The sequence below is a fragment of the Petromyzon marinus genome, chromosome 34, assembly GCF_048934315.1.
Source record: "Petromyzon marinus isolate PM22_M1 ecotype Great Lakes invasive population chromosome 34, UKy_Petmar_22M1.pri1.0, whole genome shotgun sequence".
Taxonomy (NCBI): domain Eukaryota; kingdom Metazoa; phylum Chordata; class Hyperoartia; order Petromyzontiformes; family Petromyzontidae; genus Petromyzon; species Petromyzon marinus.
In genome coordinates, this window is record NC_133700.1 from 10,692,956 (window position 1) to 10,715,255 (window position 22,300).

The 22,300-nt window shown below is 52.0% G+C and overlaps 2 protein-coding genes across 2 annotated transcripts in view; one reads left to right on the forward strand and one right to left on the reverse strand.

The window, feature by feature from the left end:
* LOC142929779 (uncharacterized) overlaps positions 1-22,300 on the reverse strand; it is a 93,017-nt gene that overhangs the window by 41,534 nt on the left and 29,183 nt on the right. The gene's annotated exons all lie outside the window — the stretch shown is intronic.
* LOC116948705 (beta-chimaerin-like) overlaps positions 3,002-22,300 on the forward strand; it is a 30,755-nt gene continuing 11,456 nt past the window's right edge. Inside the window, exons 1-4 of the mRNA XM_032965677.2 lie at positions 3,002-4,160; positions 10,374-10,458; positions 19,026-19,199; positions 21,325-21,402. Of these exons, the coding sequence (XP_032821568.2) occupies positions 3,870-4,160; positions 10,374-10,458; positions 19,026-19,199; positions 21,325-21,402 (628 nt within the window). The 5' untranslated portion in view covers positions 3,002-3,869. The remainder of the gene's footprint in view (positions 4,161-10,373; positions 10,459-19,025; positions 19,200-21,324; positions 21,403-22,300) is intronic.

The following is a 22,300-nucleotide window of genomic DNA, read 5'->3' on the forward strand; positions in this document are numbered from 1 at the left end:
CGAAATACAATATTCCTCAATGTAAATGTATAATATACAACAACAATAATTATACATTTCAGCCCGTTGTCAATCCACTGTTCGGTAAAAGCATCAACACACCACGGTGGCCGTGCGGGAGAGGGCTTGTTCGACCATACTTAGAGGGCTTGTTCGACCATACTTCACCACGCCGGATTAATGCTCGCAGGTGAACCCAGGACCCTGGGGTCAGATCAGATATCATTCGGCTAGTGATGGTTTCTGTGGATGGGAATCAAACCCATGTTGCTGTGTTCATAGTGCAGTGGGCTGACGATAGCACCACCACTCCGACCCTTCAAGAGTGTTTATGTATACTCTCAATTCTCATCCACCCGTGGATTTTTGCCAATCCACTGGTGGATGAGGACCTCCCTACGCCGTGTGGGTTTTGAGGAATATTTTGACCATACTTAACCATGCTGGTCAATGGCCCTACTAAGTATTTCATAAAATCATTAAAAAAATTGTTATACTATATGAAGGCCATATTTTTGGTTATATAAATTAAAGAATAACATAAAATACTGATGAGTGGCAGTGTAGCGGTTCACGCACTGGACTATGCACCTAGTGAGCAAAGTTCAATTCCTGGCCACAGCTAACGGAGTGATGTCGCAACGTCATGGCTGGATTACATCCGATTAGAGGCCAGCTGATGGAGTCCGCGCCTTAAGGGGGCCAATTGCGTGGAGGTGAACGGCGTTGTTGACTACACATCCCAACGCAACGAGCATCCAAAGTGCAGCGATCTCGCGTTATTGACTTAGGTTAAGCGCAGCATCATGGACACAAACATTACAACCGGCGTCCTTAATTGGCGGCTCAGCAAGTTACCTGCACAGTATTTGCCATCGTTATTTTAAATATCCGCGCGCCTCGTTTGTTTTCCCTGTGGAACTTTGGCCAAGAAGGTGTCCCCTTTCATAATAATTAATCGCCCACCCACCCCCCTCGCCCCCCCCCCCACCGCCTCAACTATTCATCAACCCACACTGCCCGGCAAGGTAACAATTCCCGTTCCCAACCCAGCATGGGGAAGCCCTTCATCCAGCAAGGGGACTGTAAATCAGTAGACATGTATAACTACAATCACAAATGATAATCATTTGGAGTTAAAGGCGCTCTTGAACACAGATCCCTTCGACATATACGACCATGGAGGCGGAGGGATGGGATCACGGTCGCTTGCAGCTGCTACTATTAAATGTTTGCATCGCAGCACTTGTGAGGAGGGATGTCGAAAGGCTTGGGGGGAGGGGGAGCGGGGAGGCCTTCATCCGGATTGAGCATGGCTCACGATCATTAAATCGCGCTTTCGGACACGCAGTCAGACTCCTCTCGACGCGTCTCACTGCGTGGGCCCGCTCACTTGTAGCGGCTCAATGCGGAGCGTCCGCCCAGAGGTCCGTGGTGGGGTTTCAACTGGGCGCTGCCCGCTAATTCGCCGCTGCGAATATTTGCCCACCCGTGTTAATTCACCCCTGAATAAATAATGCGATGAGGTCGTTGGCCATTCACGCGCGCGCGATTAATGTCCCCGTGCATAGTCAGCACGTTGACGAGCGCGTCATGGCTGGATTACATCCGATTAGAGGCCAGCTGATGGAGTCCGCGTCTTAAGGAGGCCAAATGCGTGGAGGTAAAAGGCGTTGTTCTCTACACAACCCAATACAACGAGCATTTAAAATGCAGCGATCTCGCGTCAGGTTAGGCGCAGCATCATGGATACAACATTACAACCGGCGTCCTTAATTGGCGGCTCAGTAAGTTACCTGCACAGTTTTTTTTCCCATCGTTATTTTAAGTATCCGCGCGCCTCGTTTGTTTGTTTTCCCCGTGGCGCTTTGGCCCAAATGGTGTCCTCTTTCAGAATAATTAATCGCAAAGAAATTAGATACGAATGTTTTATTTTAAAAAGGACTTGACATATTAACAACACTGCAATTTCCCTTTCATAATTTGTAATAATTTTAAGCGCTTTGTCAATTCACTTCTCGAAAAGCTCGTGCGGGTTATGCGGGTTGTGCGGCTTATTTGGCTAAACTTCACCACGATGGTCAGTGCACGTTGGTGAGGTGGGGTGATACCCAGGGCTGGTTCAGATTTCACTCGCCATTGAGGCCAACCGTGACCAGGAATCAATCTCAGGTAGCCTGGTTCGTAGCGCATTGTGCTGACCACGGCACCACCGCTCTACCCCAGTTACCTCTTTAAAAATATACTATCAAAAACGAATTGGATAAATATACCAACTAAACTAAATACTGTTTTTTTTATTTTACCAGGTAAGGCCCATTGAGCTATATAACTCTTTTTCAGGAACGACCTGGCCACAAATGATAGCTCAACGAAGTGGCTTATCGTGTGGAAATGTATTGCAGCCAAACACTCTAAACGCGTGATGTTAATTCTAAATTTGGAGAGAAAACCCGGAGGACCCGGGGAGAGACACGTAAACTCTAAACACACAGCAGGCGTCAGGGTCGGGATCGAACTCACGACCTCCTGTATACCAGGCGAGGTAGTTAACATCTCACCGCCGTGGCGCTCCTGTTTAAGTAAGATAGCTCACAATAGATGCATTGCATGTACTGTATACTAATAACCGTTTTGAGATTTGTATTTTGAACGTGATGGGCTTATGCCAACTACCCTTCTCCAGAGTGTTACAAAAACATTGCGAGAACAAAACAACAAAAATAAAATCGCGACAATTCATTGAACTGCGGGGACTGTGCGGCGGGAGATGGGTGAATCATTCCACCCCTGGCTAACAGACTAAACATGATTTCATCTCGATGATGAAACATAACCCTGCCCATAAGTATTATTATGTAGATCGGGTGGTGTGCACACTAACAGAGTTAGTCATAGCCAGTTTCCCCAGCTGCCAGTCCGACTGGACCCCCCCCCCCCCAACCGACCAAGGAGCAACCCCGCCCTGAGGACCTCCCACCGTTAATCCGGGATTGGGAGGCGCGGGGTCGCGGGGCGGACGCGTGGCTCATTCAGCTCGCATTGAGCGTCGCGACCCACTCTCATTCGCCCGCTAGGCTGCCACTCCGTACCCAGCAAAAGCAGCTGTCACTCCATCGCCCCGGCACAGCGCTGCAAGCGTGCGAGATCGTGTGTGCGCGCGTGCGAGTCTGCGTGTGTGCGCGTGCGAGTCTGTGTGTGCGCGCGTGCGAGTCTGTGTGTGCGCGCGTGCGAGTCTGCGTGTGCGCGCGTGCGAGTCTGCGTGTGTGCGCGTGCGAGTCTGCGTGTGCGAGCGTGCGAGTCTGTGTGTGCGCGCGTGCGAGTCTGCGTGTGCGCGCGTGCGAGTCTGTGTGTGCGCGCGTGCGAGTCTGCGTGTGCGCGCGTGCGAGTCTGCGTGTGTGCGCGTGCGAGTCTGCGTGTGCGAGCGTGCGAGTCTGTGTGTGCGCGCGTGCGAGTCTGTGTGTGCGCGCGTGCGAGTCTGTGTGTGCGCGCGTGCGAGTCTGCGTGTGCGCGCGTGCGAGTCTGCGTGTGCGCGCGCGCGTGTCCACTGCCCTTATACAGGCAGCGAGCGGGGCGGGCGGGAGAGAGAATCACCGCCGTCGCCGCCGCCTCTTCAGTTTCGCCACAGAGAGAATAGCACAGACGGCAGCAGGCAGTGCCAGAGATAGACGGGGAACGGCGCTTTGGCAGTCATCCTCAATACGACTCGAAGTAAAAGACAACGTGGACTCTTGATTCCGAAGTGTCAGATTATGACAGTTTAGCAAAATCGGGGGTGGGGGTGGGGGGGGGGAGTGCGAAAAAAATACATCTTTATTTTTAAACATAGCTTTTGGGTTTCGTTCAGCTTTGAGATTTCGAGTAAAAAAATGCCATCGGCGCAGCCCTGGGAGGCGGCGGGCAAGCCCGTGCAGCGCCCCGTGTCGGAGTGCGCGGGGCCACCCGCCTCGACCGCCCCCCAGCTCGCGGGCGCTCAGGGCGGCGGGGGTCGCGGGGCGGCCCTGACGGCCCGCCGGGTCCAGCGACCGGCCTCGCTGAGCCTCTGGCAGCCGCTCAAGATATTCGCTTGTTCACAGCTCGGATCGCTGGTGCGCAGAGCCGCTCTGCTCAGGGACGCGCCCGACCACCTGCACAAGTATGAGAAGTCGCACAACTTCAAGGTGAGATTTGGGTGCCCCCCCCCTCTCCATTTCTTTAGAAACGCGCGTTTAGAGAATTTGGCTTCTGATATAAATGTCCACATGACGATAAGCCACTTTGGTTGAGCTCTCATTTGTGAGTGCCTGGTCGCTTCTGAAAAAGAGCTGGAGAGCCTTGTGGGCCTTACCGGGTAAAATGTATTAAAAAATAAAATTAGTTTTTTGTTAGTTTCTCGTCTTTGCCGGAACTACGCCGCGCCTCTTGATTCGCGTGTTCGCCGCTGGGGAACCGGTTTCACACGATTCCACGGGTCGTGGCTCCTATCGATTGCGTGGCGTGCGGTCGACGGCAGTCGGAACTGTTCGGGGCAAAGTAAGTTGGGGCTTGGGCAGGAAGACGTCGCTCGCAGGCGCGGGTGGGTGGCGGCCAACGACGACGATGACGATGGTGGTGCACGATGAAGAATATTATCGGAGTGGCAGCCAAGGAATGGAACGGGATGGTGTCTGCTGGGCAGACAGAGTGATGGAGATACAGCTCGTGCGCGGGAGCTAGGTGGATCGGTAACATCGCTGGTGGTGGCGGCTTGTGTGGACATTCATCCAGCAGTGGATTGACCATCGTAGACAACGATGATGGTGATGAAGATTGTGTCTATGTGTGCGTGTGTGTGTGGCTGATGAATTCACAATGCATTGAGTGATATCCGGCAGAATGGGGAGCTTTATTTATTGTTAATATCACTTGAGATACAAAAAAAACCCATTCCAAATGCAGTACGTTCACTTCTCCGCTGTGAAACGTCTCGTTGTGCGCTCTCTCGTGGACTGTGACCACACAGTAATCCCGTGCTCGCTGGCAAAAGCGCACGGCTGATCATGAGTCTTCCTCTCGCAACGTCATCTTAATTCTACGCACAAGACACACACACACACAGTGCCCCCACATTGTGATACGGGACACAAAACCGCCCTTGCATCGGCCGTAGCAACGGCGTTTTGTAGATTCCGCCCGCAAAAAATCGCTCGCCTCGCAGCGGTCGCGACCAGAGCGAATCGCACAAAGCAAGCGCCGAGTTATATGGACGGAACAGAGGCGAGCGCTGTGTATAATTTTAGAAAAGTTAAAGCTGGGGTGGTGGGGGTTGGTCGGCGAGGTGGGTGGGTGGGGGAGAGCGCAGCTTTTTCTGCACAAACATCGCCGTGGGTCGAGAGTGACCGAGGAAGGTTGAACAATTATGGTTGACGATGAGACGACATCGACTCGACGCACCGCTTCCAAATGGAAATCAACGCGGCCATCTCCCTCATCCTCATCCTCCCCCCACGCACCCTCAGGGCATGGGGGCAAGAGGGCAGCAGCAGCCGCATCTGGGAGCAGGTGGCCCACGATGAATGGGATGACGCTGTAATTGGCGTAGCTCTCAACCTGGGCCTCGACAGCGACCCCCTGAGACGGACGATCAGAGGACCCCCTCAGCACGCCACCATCCTGCCCCTGAAACGCCCCGCGGGCCAAGGCCGATCTGGTGTTCAGGTGACAGGGGGTTTCCAATAACAATCGCTATGAGTGCAACGGCCCTTATCAGCATCATCATCATCAACAACAGCAGCAGCAGTCATAATCAACTGCTGGATGAAAGTCTACCCCCCCCTCCCCCCCACCAAAGCCACCACCACCACCATCTCTCACGATCCTGCGATGATGGAGGTGATCAGAGACTCCTATACTCAAATAGCCCGTGCTTCCGATCGACGACTGGAAAATCCCATTGTCCGAAGATGGATCCTTTTTGTAATCCACGTTTCGCTTTCAAGTAAATGGAATCACCTGCGAGGAGGCGGTGGAAAAATTCACCCCTTTTTAAATTCACATTTACCCGCGGGTCTCAACTAAAGCGCCTAAATTCAATACTTTATTCCGTTGCGGCTGGACGGAAAAGATGAGCCACCCACAATAGCGGCGGCAGCTTCATCCAATTAATCCGCGGAGAACCAAATAGGCGCACTGGAGTCTCATTTCCGCACCCGTACAGATGAGGGAATTTTTCGCTGCGCTCGCTCTGGATTACATTTGATATTTTGTATTATCAAAATCGGACAACTCGCTTCTAAAATGTGCTTCCCCCCCCCCCCGTCATACTGTGTACGTTCAGTGTTGCGTTGTCGAGACCACACGCTGGCTCCGACGGCGCGTGGGGGTTGCTTTCTCATCGCAGGAGCCACGCGTGATGCATGCACGGCGCTCCAAACAGCCTCCCTTTGGCCGTGCGTCATAGCAAAGCCCGGGCTCAGAGGCGCGTGGCGGCGCACAGATTACATCCGAATGCGCTTCTCCAACACGACACACGCTGCCAGTGCCGTACGGCTTCATCTCCATCAGCGCTTTTTGTGTGTGTGTGTGCGTGTGTTGCGCTCACATCGAGAGCAAGCTCGTTAGAGTAACGCGTTGTCACCACCGCGGTGTTCGGGCGGGGCTGCAGTGCTCGCTACTGAAAAGCGTTGTGCTCTCTCGTTGAGACCGATCGCTCACACCAATTTTTGCCACGGTAATTATAAATTATTATAATTTGAATAAGCAGAGAGCGGTGTTTTGTAGAGGAGGAAACGTCTCGTTCGGGTCCCATCGTCTCTTTAAAAAAAAAAAAACACCCGCACACAGAAGTAAATTAAGGAAAAATGTTGCGTGGAATTACTAAATTGATACAAATTTGAGATGTTTGGGACGTTCAGATCTGCAATCTCTGTGGACTCGCAACCCCCCTCCCCCCAATTCCCCCACCGCTCTCTGTGGTCAAATAAATGACGCTGAGTCGAATTGGCATTCCGCGCGCGTGTACCCGTAAATAGCGGCGTCACAGATAATAAAGAGACGGTCCAGCTGAGCTACATCGTGCGTGCCATCTTAGCCACGGCCGCCAAACCAAATCAAACCGAGGCGTTAGGCGACCGCTGCGTATTCTTGAGCGCATTTGCAGCATTAATTTCTGAGGCCATCAGCGACGGCCTTTGGTAATTAAATAATTGCATAACCCCACCAGACAGGCAGTGTTAGGGTTATCTTAGCCCTAGCGAGCTACTGTCCGCGGAGGGTTCCCCAATGATTCGTTATTTATCACAATTACTACGGCTTCTGCAGCACCACCACCACCCCAATTTAAGGGCGAGAGGTTTAGTTTAAATCTCACACCGTGTTCCACTGCGCGATCAGTTCACGTGCAGGTGCCCGGCGGAATATTACATCACGGTGGCTGGGAAAGGCCTCCATCCAGCAGTGGATTGAGCCTGGCTGATGATGTTTAAACGGTGTCTCGATACGTAATGGAACAGGTGTGCTACGGCAGGCATCGCATTTCCTGTTTCTCCCTCTCATGTTTTCCCTCAATGACGTTCCGAGTGCGCGTACAGCGTCACGTCACGGAACGCCGACGCTTCCACTCAGAACCCTGCAGCTAGCAGCGCATCGACCTGCGCCAGAGAACGGCCCCCCGAAAGATGACATTACAGAACTACTTCTGAGGTCACTTCACAAGGCTTATTTATTCACACTCAGGGCACAGCTCTTACTGCTCTGCACAGTGTTGGACGCATGTCAGTCAAACGAAATTGTTTGAATGTCTCCGAGCTGGGATTTAGCACAATTAAGTGACAACTAATTTAATGCAACATTTTTTTTTCGTGTGGTCATTGGTACCCCGAGGCGAAGTCCATGAACTGGTCGCACTTGAGAAGCTGGTTCCATCACGGCTGCCTGCCCTGGGTTGAATCCAGGACGCGAGCGCTCCTGGCTCAGTGCTGCGACCTGTGAGCTGCCTCTGGCGTCATATTTCTTCAGCGTCGAAGCACAATTTCAGGAACAATTTGCGTCAATCACAGCAAAACACAAGCAGACATTCAATTTATATATACAAAAAAACTTTGAACGGTCGTGTACATGCAAGAGCGGTGAGCACAACATCCTTCAATACTTTGGCAGGACTACAATCTCTCTCCTCGCTTCTGTCACAACTGGCGTGACATGTTTGTAGCATTGCCCGAAACACAACACAAACATTGGACCGAAAATTATAATTGAAAGTGTCACCGATAAAATACCATTCATTGAAAACTCATTAAACCCCGGGAAATACGAAGTGATTACGAAACAATATCCTAGGACGTTGATCTTGCCAAAGTGTTGATGGATGCTGTGCTCACTGCCCCGTTCGATCAGCACACGATTGGCTACGTACGGTGTGAAAGAAGCTCAACGCACGCGCGTACATTTACGACGTGCGTGCCCAGTTGACTCTAAGGTGCGTATTTTTAAAACGACGCCAAGGGCCACGACGATGGGTGAGACGCCTTTTTCAGGGCAGGCACTCCCTGCCCCCTACCCCGCTACGTTTGCTCAGCTGTTATGGAAACGTAATTCCTGCTCACTGCTCGTGCTGGGAGACCCCAAAAAAAACCACGAGGAAGATTTCAGCGGAGAGGAAGAGAGGCACGGAGTAGGCGGCAGGGATCTATCTCAAATCGGCACATGAGCACGCGCGGTGCATCTGACGTGGGGTAGACGGTCAGCTTCACCGGACTTGAAATATTAGAGGTCACCGGTTCCAAGTCCATCTCCCCGTGCGGCAGTTGAAAAAAAAAAAAACCCGCACAATTTTCCCAAAACCCCCACGCCTCTGTCCATCCACCAGTCTAAACGAGTGCGCCACAGCCGAACGTCAGGTCGTGTACGGCGAGGTCAACCGTTGTGGCTCGCACCTCTTCCAAGACATCTGGCCAGCGCCGGCGAGTAGGCCAAAAACATCCCCGAGAGTCGCTCTCGGGGGCTGCTGCTGCCAGCGGAGGGCGTTCCCGCCAGCGGTGACGCGGCCGCGGGCAAGCGACTGCCGTTCCGCATCTATGCCGCCTTTACCCACGCGAGAGTGGCCAACGCGGGGCGGACGTGCGTGCGCTGGCGCAACTGGGCGGTGGGCACGGCCTCACGGAGCATCCGTGGTGTGGGCGGGAGGGGGGGGGGGCCGCTCAGCGCAAGCTGCGCCACTTCCCCAACTTTCGGTGTCCGCGATGACTGATCGCTCGTGGCAGGGACGCGCCACGCTCGGCCAGTCGTGCTGCGGCGGATGTTGGTTGAAAGATATCGCGGCGCGTTTTGGACACCTCCGAGTGGTCCCGGAGGTTGGAACATTCGAGCTTTTTGCCGCTGATAGCGCTATGGGCAGGCGCGTCACCGTCCGGCCAGTTAGTGTCCGCTAACTTGCACAGATGTGAGAGATTCCGACGAAGTGTGCAAGAGCGGAGGGAATTACGCGCCGCTATCATGGCGCCAAATTCTTAGAATGTTGGAAATTGGATGATAGTGATGACGATGATGGAGACGGCGGCGATGATGACGGCAACGATGGTACAATCATCATAATCTCAAAATTGGACTTTGAGATGAAAAAAAAAACAATCTGAAGAATCAATTAAATTCTGGACGTTTACAAATTCCACTTGTTATCTTCTCTCTATACTGACATCTTGAGGCCCCTCTTTCCCATTAAATCATCCACACAGACCGAGTGGTGGTGGAGAAGGCTCAACCCTCGCAAACTCTGAAACCCGACCCTGAGCAGTCAGCGCTATCTCAGGACGAGGCAGAGATGCCCCGAGCTCGGAGTGATCTTTGCCGCGGCGAACTATGCCCCACAAAAGCGATGGCCGCAAGCAACGGCGATTCTCCATTATCCTATGATTGCCTTCGCTGTGATGTAACGCGAAGCCTTGCCTCCCTTCAACCCTATCCATGTGTTGACCCCTGCGACGTCTCTCTCAATCTCCAACTTTCGCTCGCCGGGAGGTCTCTCCTTCTCCTCCGCTGCCCCCCCCCCCCAGTCTGAATCGCCCCTTCCCCCAGCCATCCATGCTGTTGACTCTCTATTCAAGTGCAGGCTCAGGCCATTGCTCTTTCTCCTCTATCTTTGGCCAATTATCAATACTGCTCTATAAACCAAATACGTGCACATGCGTCCTTACCCCAGGACACCCGTGTCCCACAGTTGTTTGGGGACGAAATCTTGAGATGCAGTTGCATGCCAAGGTTATGCAAATCTACCACAATGTCGGAGCCCTTCGTCCAGCAGCGGACTGACCTTAAATAAAGTGCTGCACATTCAAAAGTAATTTTCTGACTTAAAAAATAAAACAATCTCATATATGTATACACATCAACGTTGCGTTGTTGTGTTGTGTCTCACGCAGGTCCACACATTCCGGGGCCCGCACTGGTGTGAGTACTGCGCCAACTTCATGTGGGGGCTCATTGCCCAGGGAGTCAAGTGCTCTGGTGAGTGTAGCGTGTGTGTGTGTGCATGCGTGGTTAGTCCTTAGAGTGCACATAGCCTGGCACAAGCGCCGTGGTGACGTCACCGCGGTTGCTGTTGTTGGTCAGTCCTGTGGGGGGTGGGGGCTAGTGGTAGCATAGCGGACAGCACGCTGCGCTACAAACCCGGCGACTTCGATTCCTGCTCATAGCCAACACCAGTGACGATTACCTGAACTGGTCCAGGACCTCCCCTAGGTCGACTCAGCCTCAAATGAGTACCTGGTGCGGTGTGTAAACATCGCCACTGGGGAGACAAAGGCGGCCGGCCGTTGTGCTGGCCATCCACCCCCTCGTATGCCATGCCAGCCTTCATAGGTGCACGCTAACAGCAATTTCCCCAACAGTCTGTTATGGCTATATGCGGGATCTTTGTCTTTGTCAGTCCTGGGCCCTCCCCGAGGTCGACTCAGCCTTAAATCATCACTGTGCCTGGTGTCTATGAAACAACAGCGTGGTGGTGGCCACCCACCCCCTCGTGCGCCTTGCCGGCCTTCATATGTGCTAGCTAACAGCATTTGCTCCAACAGTCTATCAAGGGTTATACGGGGAATCTGTCTTATTCTTTTGGTGATGGCGCATCTGGCAGTCGTCTTAAAAAAGTTAACCTATAACACCCGGGGGCTTTTCCCTATCACATGCCAGCGAGCCGACATTTCACATGGCCTCCAAGTGCACCTAGCCTGGCACAAGCGCGAGGGTGATCTCACCTGCGCAGTTGGGAATGTCGGCACGGTTGTTGTTGTTGTAGTACAGTACGTGTTTATATGCTGTACGTACGGACGTACGTGTGTTTGATCGTGATACCCGGCCATGACTATCAATCAGTAGCGAGTGATATCTGAATGTAAGGCCTTCCCGAGGTCAACTCAGCCCTTACATGAGCACCTCGTGCCGTGCGTAATCATATTAATAATAATCACATGGTGCCTTTTTGGCACAAACGTGCCACTCAAAGCGCCATCGTCACATTCATTGATCCAAGTCCCAATTCCCAGCTGGCAACGCCACAACGCGTTTCCCTGGGAGCGAGCAAGCGAGCGAGCGACACGTGGGCCGACGGATGCACCGCAACACTCACTCCCTCCTCCTACAACAGTGCTCTTCACTCATTTTCAGAGGGGGTGGGGGCACTTTGGCCGATAAGACATCATCAGTGTGAGGGCCGCCACGCCATTCGGAACCGTTGGGGTTTGACATCAGCAGCATGTGTGGTGTTTTGTTTTTCTCCCAATTTTTTTGTATCGTCATCAGAGGCCGCACTAAAGGCCACCAGTTGCAATAAACAAAAAACACTGCGCTACACGCACAGCAGACAGGTTCGTGAGCTCGTCCCAGCAGCGCACCACTCGCCCAGCGCTGCTCTACAATAAACGGCGACTCTTGAATTGGGCAAAGATTAAAAAAAAACCCTCGGTGAGGCCGAGGCGACTCGGTGAAAGCCACAATTGGCGCCTTCATGAGTGCCGACGGCGGCGAGAGGGAACGGCGGCGCTGTAGAATGCCCGGCCACACAAAAGGGTCGTCCGGGCGGGCGGGCGGGCGGCCATCTGCTCCGCAACAGGCAGTGGCCACGCGCAGCCGACCCTCAACTATCGCGGCGCCTTTCTTTGTGTGACCGAGGGCGGTGGCCGTGGTGGTGGTTAGGGGGGGGGTGAGACAGAGGGAGAGAAAGGAGCAATGTGGTGGTGGGGGCAGGGGGGCGAGAGTATAAGCGTGCGAGTGCAATTGTTCGACGCCGCGGTTCTCAAAAACAAAGGGCGGTGAAAGCATCCGCCCGAAGGAGGGACGCACAGCATCTGCCACCGTGGTTTTGTGAGCGTGGAGGGCCGCTGCGGGGCGGCCGCCGGCGGTTTGTTTTGGACACAAAGGAGGAGGATTCTGGTGGAGCGTGGCGAGGGACGGCAGCGTGAGGGTGGTGGGGAGAGACAGGGCAGACGGCTTTGCTCCAGGTGCCGGTGCCGTGATTCCTTCACTACCGCTTGCCACCCTCTGGCTCCGAGCGAGACGCCAGATCGGGAGGCTGTGCAGCAAAGTCCGCGTTGACATTTTTAATAATATAATTTTATTTGTTTCCACTGAAATGCCGTGCCGAGTATCAACGTGTATTTTCAGGAGGGTTAGACGTTAACTACCTCGGCTGGTAGACAGGTGGTCGGTCGTGCGTCCGATCCTAACCCTGACCCCTTTTATATATTGGAAGTGTGCTTGTCCTCTCTCCCAATGGTCGCGTGAATTTTTTTCCGAGTCCACCGGTTTTTCCCTCCACATTTGGCTGCTATAAGTTTCCGCGTGATAAGCCGCTTCGTTGAGCTATCATTTGTGGCCATGTCACGTCTGAAAAAATAGCTACGTAGCTCAGTGGGCTTTACCTTTGCAACATAAAAACAGGTAAATATGTTGAACAATATTTGGCATCATTGAGTTTGAAGACTTTTTCAAGGAGCAGCTTCAGCGTTTGGAAGTTTGGCCTTCCTGAGTCTCAAGACTCATTCCCAGAGGGCCATGCTTTGGATTGTCATCTGGCCAACGCATTAATTTGTTTGTGTTTTGTTTGTTTGTGAGGAAGAGAATTGTGATAACTAGAGAGAGAACACTTCAAACGCCATATACAACAACAACAACAGCCCAGCTGTTAATACACTAAGTCGACGCTCATGGGATTGGGCATGAGTGCACAACACTTCAATTTAATGGGGCCCCCTTGCTCTAAGTGTAATCACCCCCACGTCAATAAATGTTAATTGCGCTTACAAGAAGGGGCCCTCTAAGTGCAATTAACAGACACTTACAAATGTGATCTGATGCCATAGAATAAGAGCGACAGCGTGTATGGACGTGCGCAAACTCAGCGGCCGCGGCCGTCGTTATAAATTAGGCAGCGTGTACATCATATCGATTCGTTATATAGGGTAAGTTATTACTGCCATGGTTGTGTGTTAACTTAAAAAAATACAGCGCACTACCTAGGTACAAGTCATGTAACACGGCATAGATTCATAATATTGATTGTAAGGGCCAGGGCACACCTTGATTCGCGTGTGTGGGAATAGAGTTGTATATGTTGTATGTAATGGGGTCACTTGACCACTGCAGTCACCAGAAGCTGTGTTCACATACACAACCCATTGCTCCACAGACTTCAGGGAGTGCAACATTTCAGCAGTGTTGATTCAGCATAAGCAAGCGCTGGACTCGTTTCGACATCCAGTGTCTCATCAGCAGTGTAAAGATACACATTTGAGATTATTCCTCTAATCACCGCGGGCAAGACACACGCACCAAACCAGTGTTTCTCAACTCACCTTCTTACCTTGATTACCAATCATCAGGTTTAGGAAGTGAGCAAGTGGCTTAATTCACAGACGAATAGAACAGATTGGTAAATCACGAAGCGGTGGACCGTTAGAACTGGACCGCAGAGTGAGGGCAGATGGGGCAGTTTATCCCCAGCCTCAGGTCCAAGGGAAGGGGGGGGGGGCATCATCTGGAAATTTCCACCCGGCCTCAGAAAACCCTTCATGGGCTGTGGCCGTGAGGGGGCCCGCGTGGACCGGAGTTGAGAAACGCTGCACGAGACAGCTGTGTGAGTGATAGAACGCTTCTCTCCTTCGTTGCCATTGCCATCTTCTGCCTGCCCACAGCACCGAGGGGGTCAGCGACCCTTGACCCCGTGTTATTTTGGCCCGGAAAAAAAACAATCTCAGGAAAATGAATTACAGCCTCCGAAGGACGTTTATAAACGTCGGTGAGGTTTTTCCCCCAAAGCTTAAAAAATAAAATCTCAATCGCCAGCCTTCCAGGTTCCCCAGGGCACATCTTAACACAATTACCCACTAACACTCCCATCCTTCCATGACCTTCATAAATCATAATCAAACCCAAGGGTAAAACTGTAGTCGAAACCACACCTAGAATATATGTTTACTTTTTTAACGGTTTCCAACTGTGGTTAAGAACATCTATGCACGACCTCTGTTCGTCTGCCCGCATGGTAACTCTGGTAAAGATGATACAATGTAAGCGTTCAGTTGTATAAACTTATGTTCCTGTTAGGGAATTAGCTTATTGAAACCGAACAAATTAATTAAAGGCCTGCCAAGTATATGCAGATACTATGTGAAAATGCACTGACAGCTCCCATCGGCTTACTCACCATTGATAGAATACTTCTAAAGACAAACGTACATTGGAAAACGTTACATAATCCATGTATGAAAAATAATAGGTTTTACCCTTTTTGCCAATGAAAGAGGCGTTAAATTGTTCAAACACCAAATAGAAACCTTTTACAAGGAATAAAGTAACTGCATTAACCACACTTCGCACTTGTGGTGAACATGTAAACTAAACATGCTCTGGTAATCTGTGGACATTGTCTATGAAACTGATTGGCCTACACCAGAGACAGCGGCAGTCCTCTTCATGACCTAGTCTCACCACCAGTGTCAGACCAGAGAACAACGCCAACAAGGCAAACAGCACAAAGACAATGAACTATCAGAGCATTCATAGCCCGGGGTGAGCAGCTACATCATGGGATACATTTTTGCCAGTATCAAAGTATGATGAATAAGGAAAAGTTTTACCCGTTCTGGCAACAAAATCTATGCATACATGTGCTCTGTATTATTTGCATTCCAACTATATTGGCCGGGTGACGCATTTTCAGAAGTGACCGACTCGCAAATGGCTCAGCCAATCAGGTTTTTGGGTTAGGTCATATGAATATAAATGTGTCGTTAAACCCGCTACCATCAATAAGTAAGGTTTGTCACGTAAACAAAACATGACAATTCGTTACTAGTACATTATACCGGTGAGTTGGAGTGCAAACGAACATTTACAATTTGAGCACGACGTTTCGCCAGTGATTACAACTCGCATCATCAGGTCTTAAATAGAGGGATAACTGTGATGTCGTCACTTGTGAGCCAATCAGGTGCACAGGCCAGAGAGGGGGGGTTAATGTACGTGTAATTATGACTTAACACACTTGTCTTGAGATGTTCTCTTTATTGATGAGACACGTTCACTTGAACAGGCGGAGGCTCCCACTGCAACAGCCCCGAGTCTCCCGCGCATATCCCTTATATACGGACCGTGGCCACGCCCCCCTTCCCGAACCTTTTAGTTGGTCTAGACCGCTCGCTCCACCAGCAGACTCCACTGTCCTATTCCGTCACCTCCTATTCTCGATCATTCCCGTAGCCACCAGTCCATTCGTACTGCAAGCTGACTCCCCTGTAATTACCTCACGTGGACACTAGTCCATTCGTACTGCAAGCTGACTCCCCTGTCATTACCTCCCGTGGCCACTAATCCATTAGCACTGCAGGCTGACTCCCCTGTCATTACCTCCCGTGGTCACTAGCCCATCCACACTGTAGGCTGACTCTACTGTCATTACCTCCCGTGGCCACTAGTCCCTTCGCACTGTAGGCTGACTCCCCTGTCATTACCTCCCGTGGTCACTAGTCCCTTCGCATTGCAGGCTGACTCCCCTGTCATTACCTCCCGTGGCCACTAGTCCCTTCGCATTGCAGGCTGACTCCCCTGTCATTACCTCCCGTGGCCGCTAGTCCATTAGCACTGCAGGCTGACTCCTCTGTCATTACCTCCCGTGGACACTAGTCCATTCGCACTGCAGGCTGACTCCCCTGTCATTACCTCCCGTGGCCACTAGCCCATCCACACTGTAGGCTGACTCTACTGTCATTACCTCCCGTGGCCACTAGTCCCTTCGCACTGTAGGCTGACTCCCCTGTCATTACCTCCCGTGGACACTAGCCTATCCGCACAGTAGCCTGACTCTACTGTCATTACATATGCATATAAATGACAATGCACATCGATTATCACTTTTGTTGACGTCCTATGGAGAGACTGGTGATTTTGCACGCAATGTGGCATTGCAATCGAAGGTTCAGCATCGGTGATGGACACGAGAACCACCCCAACGTTGAGCGAACTATGGAAATGCATACTTAGAGGTGGACATATTTGGGTAACACAAATAATCCAGTCGAATCGGCAGCGACGCAGGCATGTACACAACAGATGCTCCAACTCACCCTTGACCTGCTGGCTAAAGACAGAGCTGCGTGCCTTTGTCTTTACATGTGTGTATGTGTTCGCATACATGTAAATGTGTGTGCACTTGCCCCAACAGTCTGTTGAGACTTTACGGGGGATCTTTGTTCGCATGTGTGTGGCCTTCACAGGTGCTCGCTGACAGCACTTTCCTGAACAGTCTATTATGTGCGTGCGTTTGTGCTCACGTGCAAGTGTGTTTGTGTACTCACGCGCACGTGTACACGTCTGTTTATTCGTGAGTGTGCGCGCATTTGTATATCCACGTGTGTGCAATCCGCGCGTGTGTTAGTGTGTGCGGTGTTAACCGTCGGCGCTGGGGGAGACAAAGGCGGCCGCGCGTGGTGCTGGCCACCCACCCCCTGGTGTGCCACATTGCCGGCCTTCATAGGTGCTGACTAACAGCACTTGCCCCTACATTCTGTTAGAGGCTGCACGGGGGAGCTTTGTCTTGTGTGTGGGGAGCGGTAGTGCAGCGGTTAGCGCGCTGCGCTACGAACCCGGCGACCAGGGTTTGATTCCCGTTCACGGGAAAACACCAGCGACGATTATCTGAACCGGTCCTGGGCCTCCCCTCGGTTGACTCAGCCTCAAATGAGTAACTGGTGCATCGCTACTGGGGAGACAAAGGCGGCCGGGTATGGTGCTGGCCACCCACCCTCTCTTGCGCCATGCCGGCATTCATAGGTGCTCCCTTGCAGCACTTGCCCCTACAGTCTGTTAAGGCGATACGGCGGGATCTTTGTGCGTGTGTGCGTGTGTGTGTCAACCCATGACACCTCTGGGTCTGTTCCGTGACCTCCTTCCTGCCAGCGAGCCTTCGCGACATTTCGCGCGGTCTCAAAAGTGCACCTAGCTTGGCACGAGTGTCGTAGTGACGTCACCGCCACCGAGTAAGCTACCGGCGGTTGTTGTTGCTGCTGCTGCTGGATGTGTTCGAGTGCTCATCGCGCGCGTCTGTGCGCGCCCGTGTCTATGCCTTCGCGTGTGCGACGCAGCCAGCATGTCTGATTTGTAAATGAAACTCCTGCGGACGGCCAAAGCCAGCTTCGTCTCGCGTTAATTCTCTCCCTGCACTCCTCCCCCCCCCCCACACACGGGGGAATGTTAATGCGGCGTGTCGAGCGATGCCTGTCCATCGCCGCGACGCATCTGCTCCTGCCGGAATTTTTTTTTACATTTTCCTTTATTTTCTTTCTGCGCCCTCGTAACCTCCTCCTCCACCACCATCATCACCATCATCAACATCACTACCACCACGGTGACGCAGGATTTGAGTCCATTTCCCAGCAACGGATGCTCAGCATGGGTAGACACAATGGGGCGGTGGGGGGGGGGCAGTATCCCGGGACACGTTAATGACTGCTCGGTTATCGGAAAACATTGGGGGGGGGGTTCGACTCCCAGTGCGCGTGCCCCCCCTCCAACCACCACCTCCGCGCCTGCCGGAAGGCAACCGTGACCGTCCTGCGTCTGAACCAACTGTGTGGCACCACCAGATCCATTGAATTGATCGCGGTGGAGTTTCCACGCGTGTCCAAACCTCCCACCATCCCCCCCCAACGAGAGATTGATGATCACGCTGGACGGTCAAGGTCACGCAACATGATCGCAGAGAAAGGTTCACGGCGTGTTGGTGCGCCGGATGCAGTTTGACCCGTCGGTGACCTCGAGAAACAGTTGAACCGTTATTTATATAACACAAAAAAAAATTCTGACGTTGACAAGGGAGACTGAACTTTTATTTTTTAGGGCAACTGGTGATGCTGCAGCAGCAGATACACCTGACTTTTAATCTGAAGGTTTCACAAGTTCAAATCTCTGTTGGCGCGCAACTGAGCCCACAATCCCGTTCGGTTAGAAAATGTTAGGGTGGTTGAAATCGTGTTTTTTTTGGCATTCCTGTTATAACCTTATGAATAAAACCCGGCAATAAACCGGTTAATGACAGTTTTCCGAACATACAGTTATGTCTAAAGCGGAAAACGTAACAGTTTCACCTTTTTTAATTGAGAAGTTAAGGAAAGTGTCCTGCCACAGTCGCGCTATTATTGGAAGTTCAAACGATGGGCTACGTTTCTTAAACAAGCTGCATTCTTTACCAAAATCCCACTAGAAATGGCTTCTGATTCCTGACTTTAGTGACTGTTAATCGATTCTGAAAACGGTTACTGTTTTATCTGTTACCATTTAACAACCATGGATGATATCAGCACAAATTTGTGAAAATTCACAAGTGGCTGCCCAAACTCGAGACTCTTCCTTGCTGACGTTTAACGCGGATTTTCCACAACTTGATCAACGCTCGACCGCCGGCCAAAATCGCTCTATTACGGCAACGATTAATTATTAATATGAAGGTCACTTTCTGTGCTGGTCCCTTGACCTTTAACCCCCCTCCCCCCTTGGTGAAACCGTCTCTCTCTCTCCGGCGCTAGACTGCGGCCTGAACGTGCACAAGCAGTGCTGCCGCCTGGTGCCCACCGACTGCCAGCCCGACCCCAGGAGGCTGCCCAAGGTGTTCGGCTGCGACCTCACGGCGCTGGTGAAGGCTCACCGCGGGCGGCTGCCCATGGTCGTGGAAATGTGCATCGGCGAGATCGAGGCGCGCGGTGAGGGCTCGCACGCACACACAAAGACAAAGATCCCCCCTATAGCCTTAACAGACTGTCGGGGAGCGCACCTATGAAGGCCGCAATGGTACACGAGGGGGTGGGTGGCCAGCACCACGTCCGACAGCCTTTGTCTCCCCAGTGGCGATGTTTACACACCGCACCGGGTACTCATTTGAGGCTGAGTCGACCTAGGGAAGGCCCAGGACCGGTTCAGATAATCGTCACCGGTGTTGGCCGTGAGCGGGAATCAAACCCGGGTCGCCAGGTTCGTAGCACAGCAGCGCGCCAACCGCTACACCACCGCTCCCCACACACACGCACGCACACACACGCACGCACACACACACACGCACGCACACACACACACACGCGCGCACGTGCACACACGTGAACACACGCGCGCACACACACGCACACACGCGCGCACGCACACGCGCGCACGGCGGACGCACGCTCATCTGCGACGACGCGGCGGTCGCTGTTGCTCGATCCCATTGTCCGAAATGTATCGACGAAGACAATGCCTCCTTGTACATTGCTATAGATGGATACTGCATCCAAGCTGGACCAAAAGGGTGGCCAATGTAGAAGTAAGACAAACGGTTGCACATAGAAGAACATTATCTCATGATGCCCAGGCAGTGATGAGACGGAAACTGTCACTATTTGGACACGTGTAGGATGGGCAATGGCAGGAACATTTAAAATGCGTTGTTGTTGTTGTTGTTTGTAAAAATAGAAGGAACCGGAAAGAGAGGAAGGCCTAACAGAGAATGGCTTGACGACCACGACAATGAGAGATCGGTGCCAAAAAGATGTGGCCACGACTTGAGCATATTGGCACGAGAGAGAGGGGAAAGTGGAAACAAAGGACGAAATGTGTAGAAGTCACGGATGAGAGGCGTTTCACTGCCCAAGGCGAAAATCGCGGCGTGAGAATCACAACGGCTGAACGTCAGCGCCGTCCGAGCTGTTCTCGTTTGTTCTCAACGCTCCCGACGTCGCACAAACCCCAAGAGCTCATTTATTACCGCCACGTCTGTGTCTACACTTGCTCGTGTGATTCCGTTAACGGCGGATTCGCCCGCATACTGTGCGCGCGCACACACACACACAGTGCGGTGAGTGGTAGGTGACATAGCAATCTACCCCCGGCCTTCCACTACCCCCCCACCTCCCACCCATCCCCTGGCGTGTCTGGAAGTGCCGCATATGGGGCTAGGAAACTTCGTGCGGACCCAGATTTGCGCAGCAGTAAACATCCGGCCAGGTGGCGCAGTGGCCAACGCACGCAGGCTCGCAAAGCGCAAGGTCGCGGCGTTCAAATCCCAGTTTCGGGGTCGGCTCAAGACTTTCCATTGCTCTGTGGTCAACAACAACAACAATGACGACGAGTCCTGCTGTCGTGTGGCAGATAGCACCGGTTTTCTTACGAAGTAACAGGCCCCTACCATAGGAATGTCGAATTTCCACCACCGGCTCAGGGGTGTAAACGGGAAATCGACACCCCATGCTCGACTGGGCAGTGTACGGCAGCAACAACAATGACGTTTTGGCACGGCACATTGTCACTAAATATGGCACATCCTGGGTATGTTTTTCACCTTCTTGTACGTGTAATAATTATCAAGAAAAATCATTTACAACCCATGCCTCCGGGATGTGCGAAGTTTTGTTTAATGTTTATTTTTTTATTTTTTATTGGGGGCCGCGTCACTAAGTAGAGGCTTTGCGCTAACCAGGAGGACGCTCATTATCGGTCTCGCTTGCGCCTCCAGCATCATAACAAATTGGCGGCACCGGCATGCCGATGAGCACCCCCTTCTCGCCCGCGGTGCAAACGGAGAGCTTCTCCAACGACGCGTGATTTAAAAACCAGGGAACTTCACAGCGGCCGCGGCAATGGTGTAGCAGCGCAGTTGGCCTGGGCCCCCGGTGCGAGCAATAAATGGGGCCCACTGTCCATTGCCCCCCCCCCCCCACCCCTTCTTTATACCTCTGGCCGGGCCTTGGTGTACTTTTACCGCCCGATTACTCGCGAGCTGTGAGCAACTGTGCGCAGCCGAATTGTCGTGCTGTCGACCGTTAATCGTGAAACTCTTGCTCCGTGCCCTGCGGGCAGGCCTGAAGTCGGAGGGACTCTACCGGGTGTCTGGGGTCAGCGACCTGGTGGAAGAAGTGAGGACGGCCTTCGACAAAGGTGAGGCTTTGTTCATCAATTGTTGCCGGCTTAAGGGAATGTCCCAAACACCCTGGTCAACTAATTCCAGGTGATGTTGATTGGTGACCACAATGCCCGGACAGGTGGACATGGGCTGTAGGGCTACCCGGCGGGTAGCAGAGGGCAGTGCATCAAAATACATTTTTGTACCGAACTTCTAGGCTCCCGTGTCTTTTGACTTTCACCAACCTGCACTGGCCAGCATAGTGAGGTATCGTCCCATAATCCCCATGACCTGAATTAACATCTCGTCACCGTGGTTATGGTGTGTACATTTTGACCATGAGAACGAACGTCAAACCAAGGAGACCTGGGAGAAATGAGTTTGATTCCCGGCCAAGGCTAACATCGGTGGTGAGTTATAATCCAAACCGGTCCTGGCCCCTCCGCCGGTTCATCAGCCAGCACTAAACGGCGCGGTGAAGTTTGGTCAGACAACGCTCGTCACTCACACGGTGTGGGGAGGCTGTCATCCAGCAGTGGATTGACAAAAAGACTGTTGATGTACATCCAAACAAAAACACAATACAGGGTGCCCTAAAAGTCAGGACACATATGGTTATTTAATTTATTTTTCCACCGGAATGAAAACATGTATTTATTTCTTCTTTAAGTTAATATTTTATCTGTTATCAGCATTCATTTTCTTCTCCCTTTGGGGTCACTTTAAATCCGTCATTTACAAAACTCGACCAAGAACGCCGATTGAGACGAAACATAAATTGATGAATGTTCAAATATTACACCCAATCTAAAAAACAAAACGTCTTCAATTAATTTCAAAGGAGAATTCACGCACGCAGTCACGTTAATGGAAGTCAGTTTGAAAATTTACGAAAATAAATGAAATAACCAAATTAACCTGATGGCGGGACCC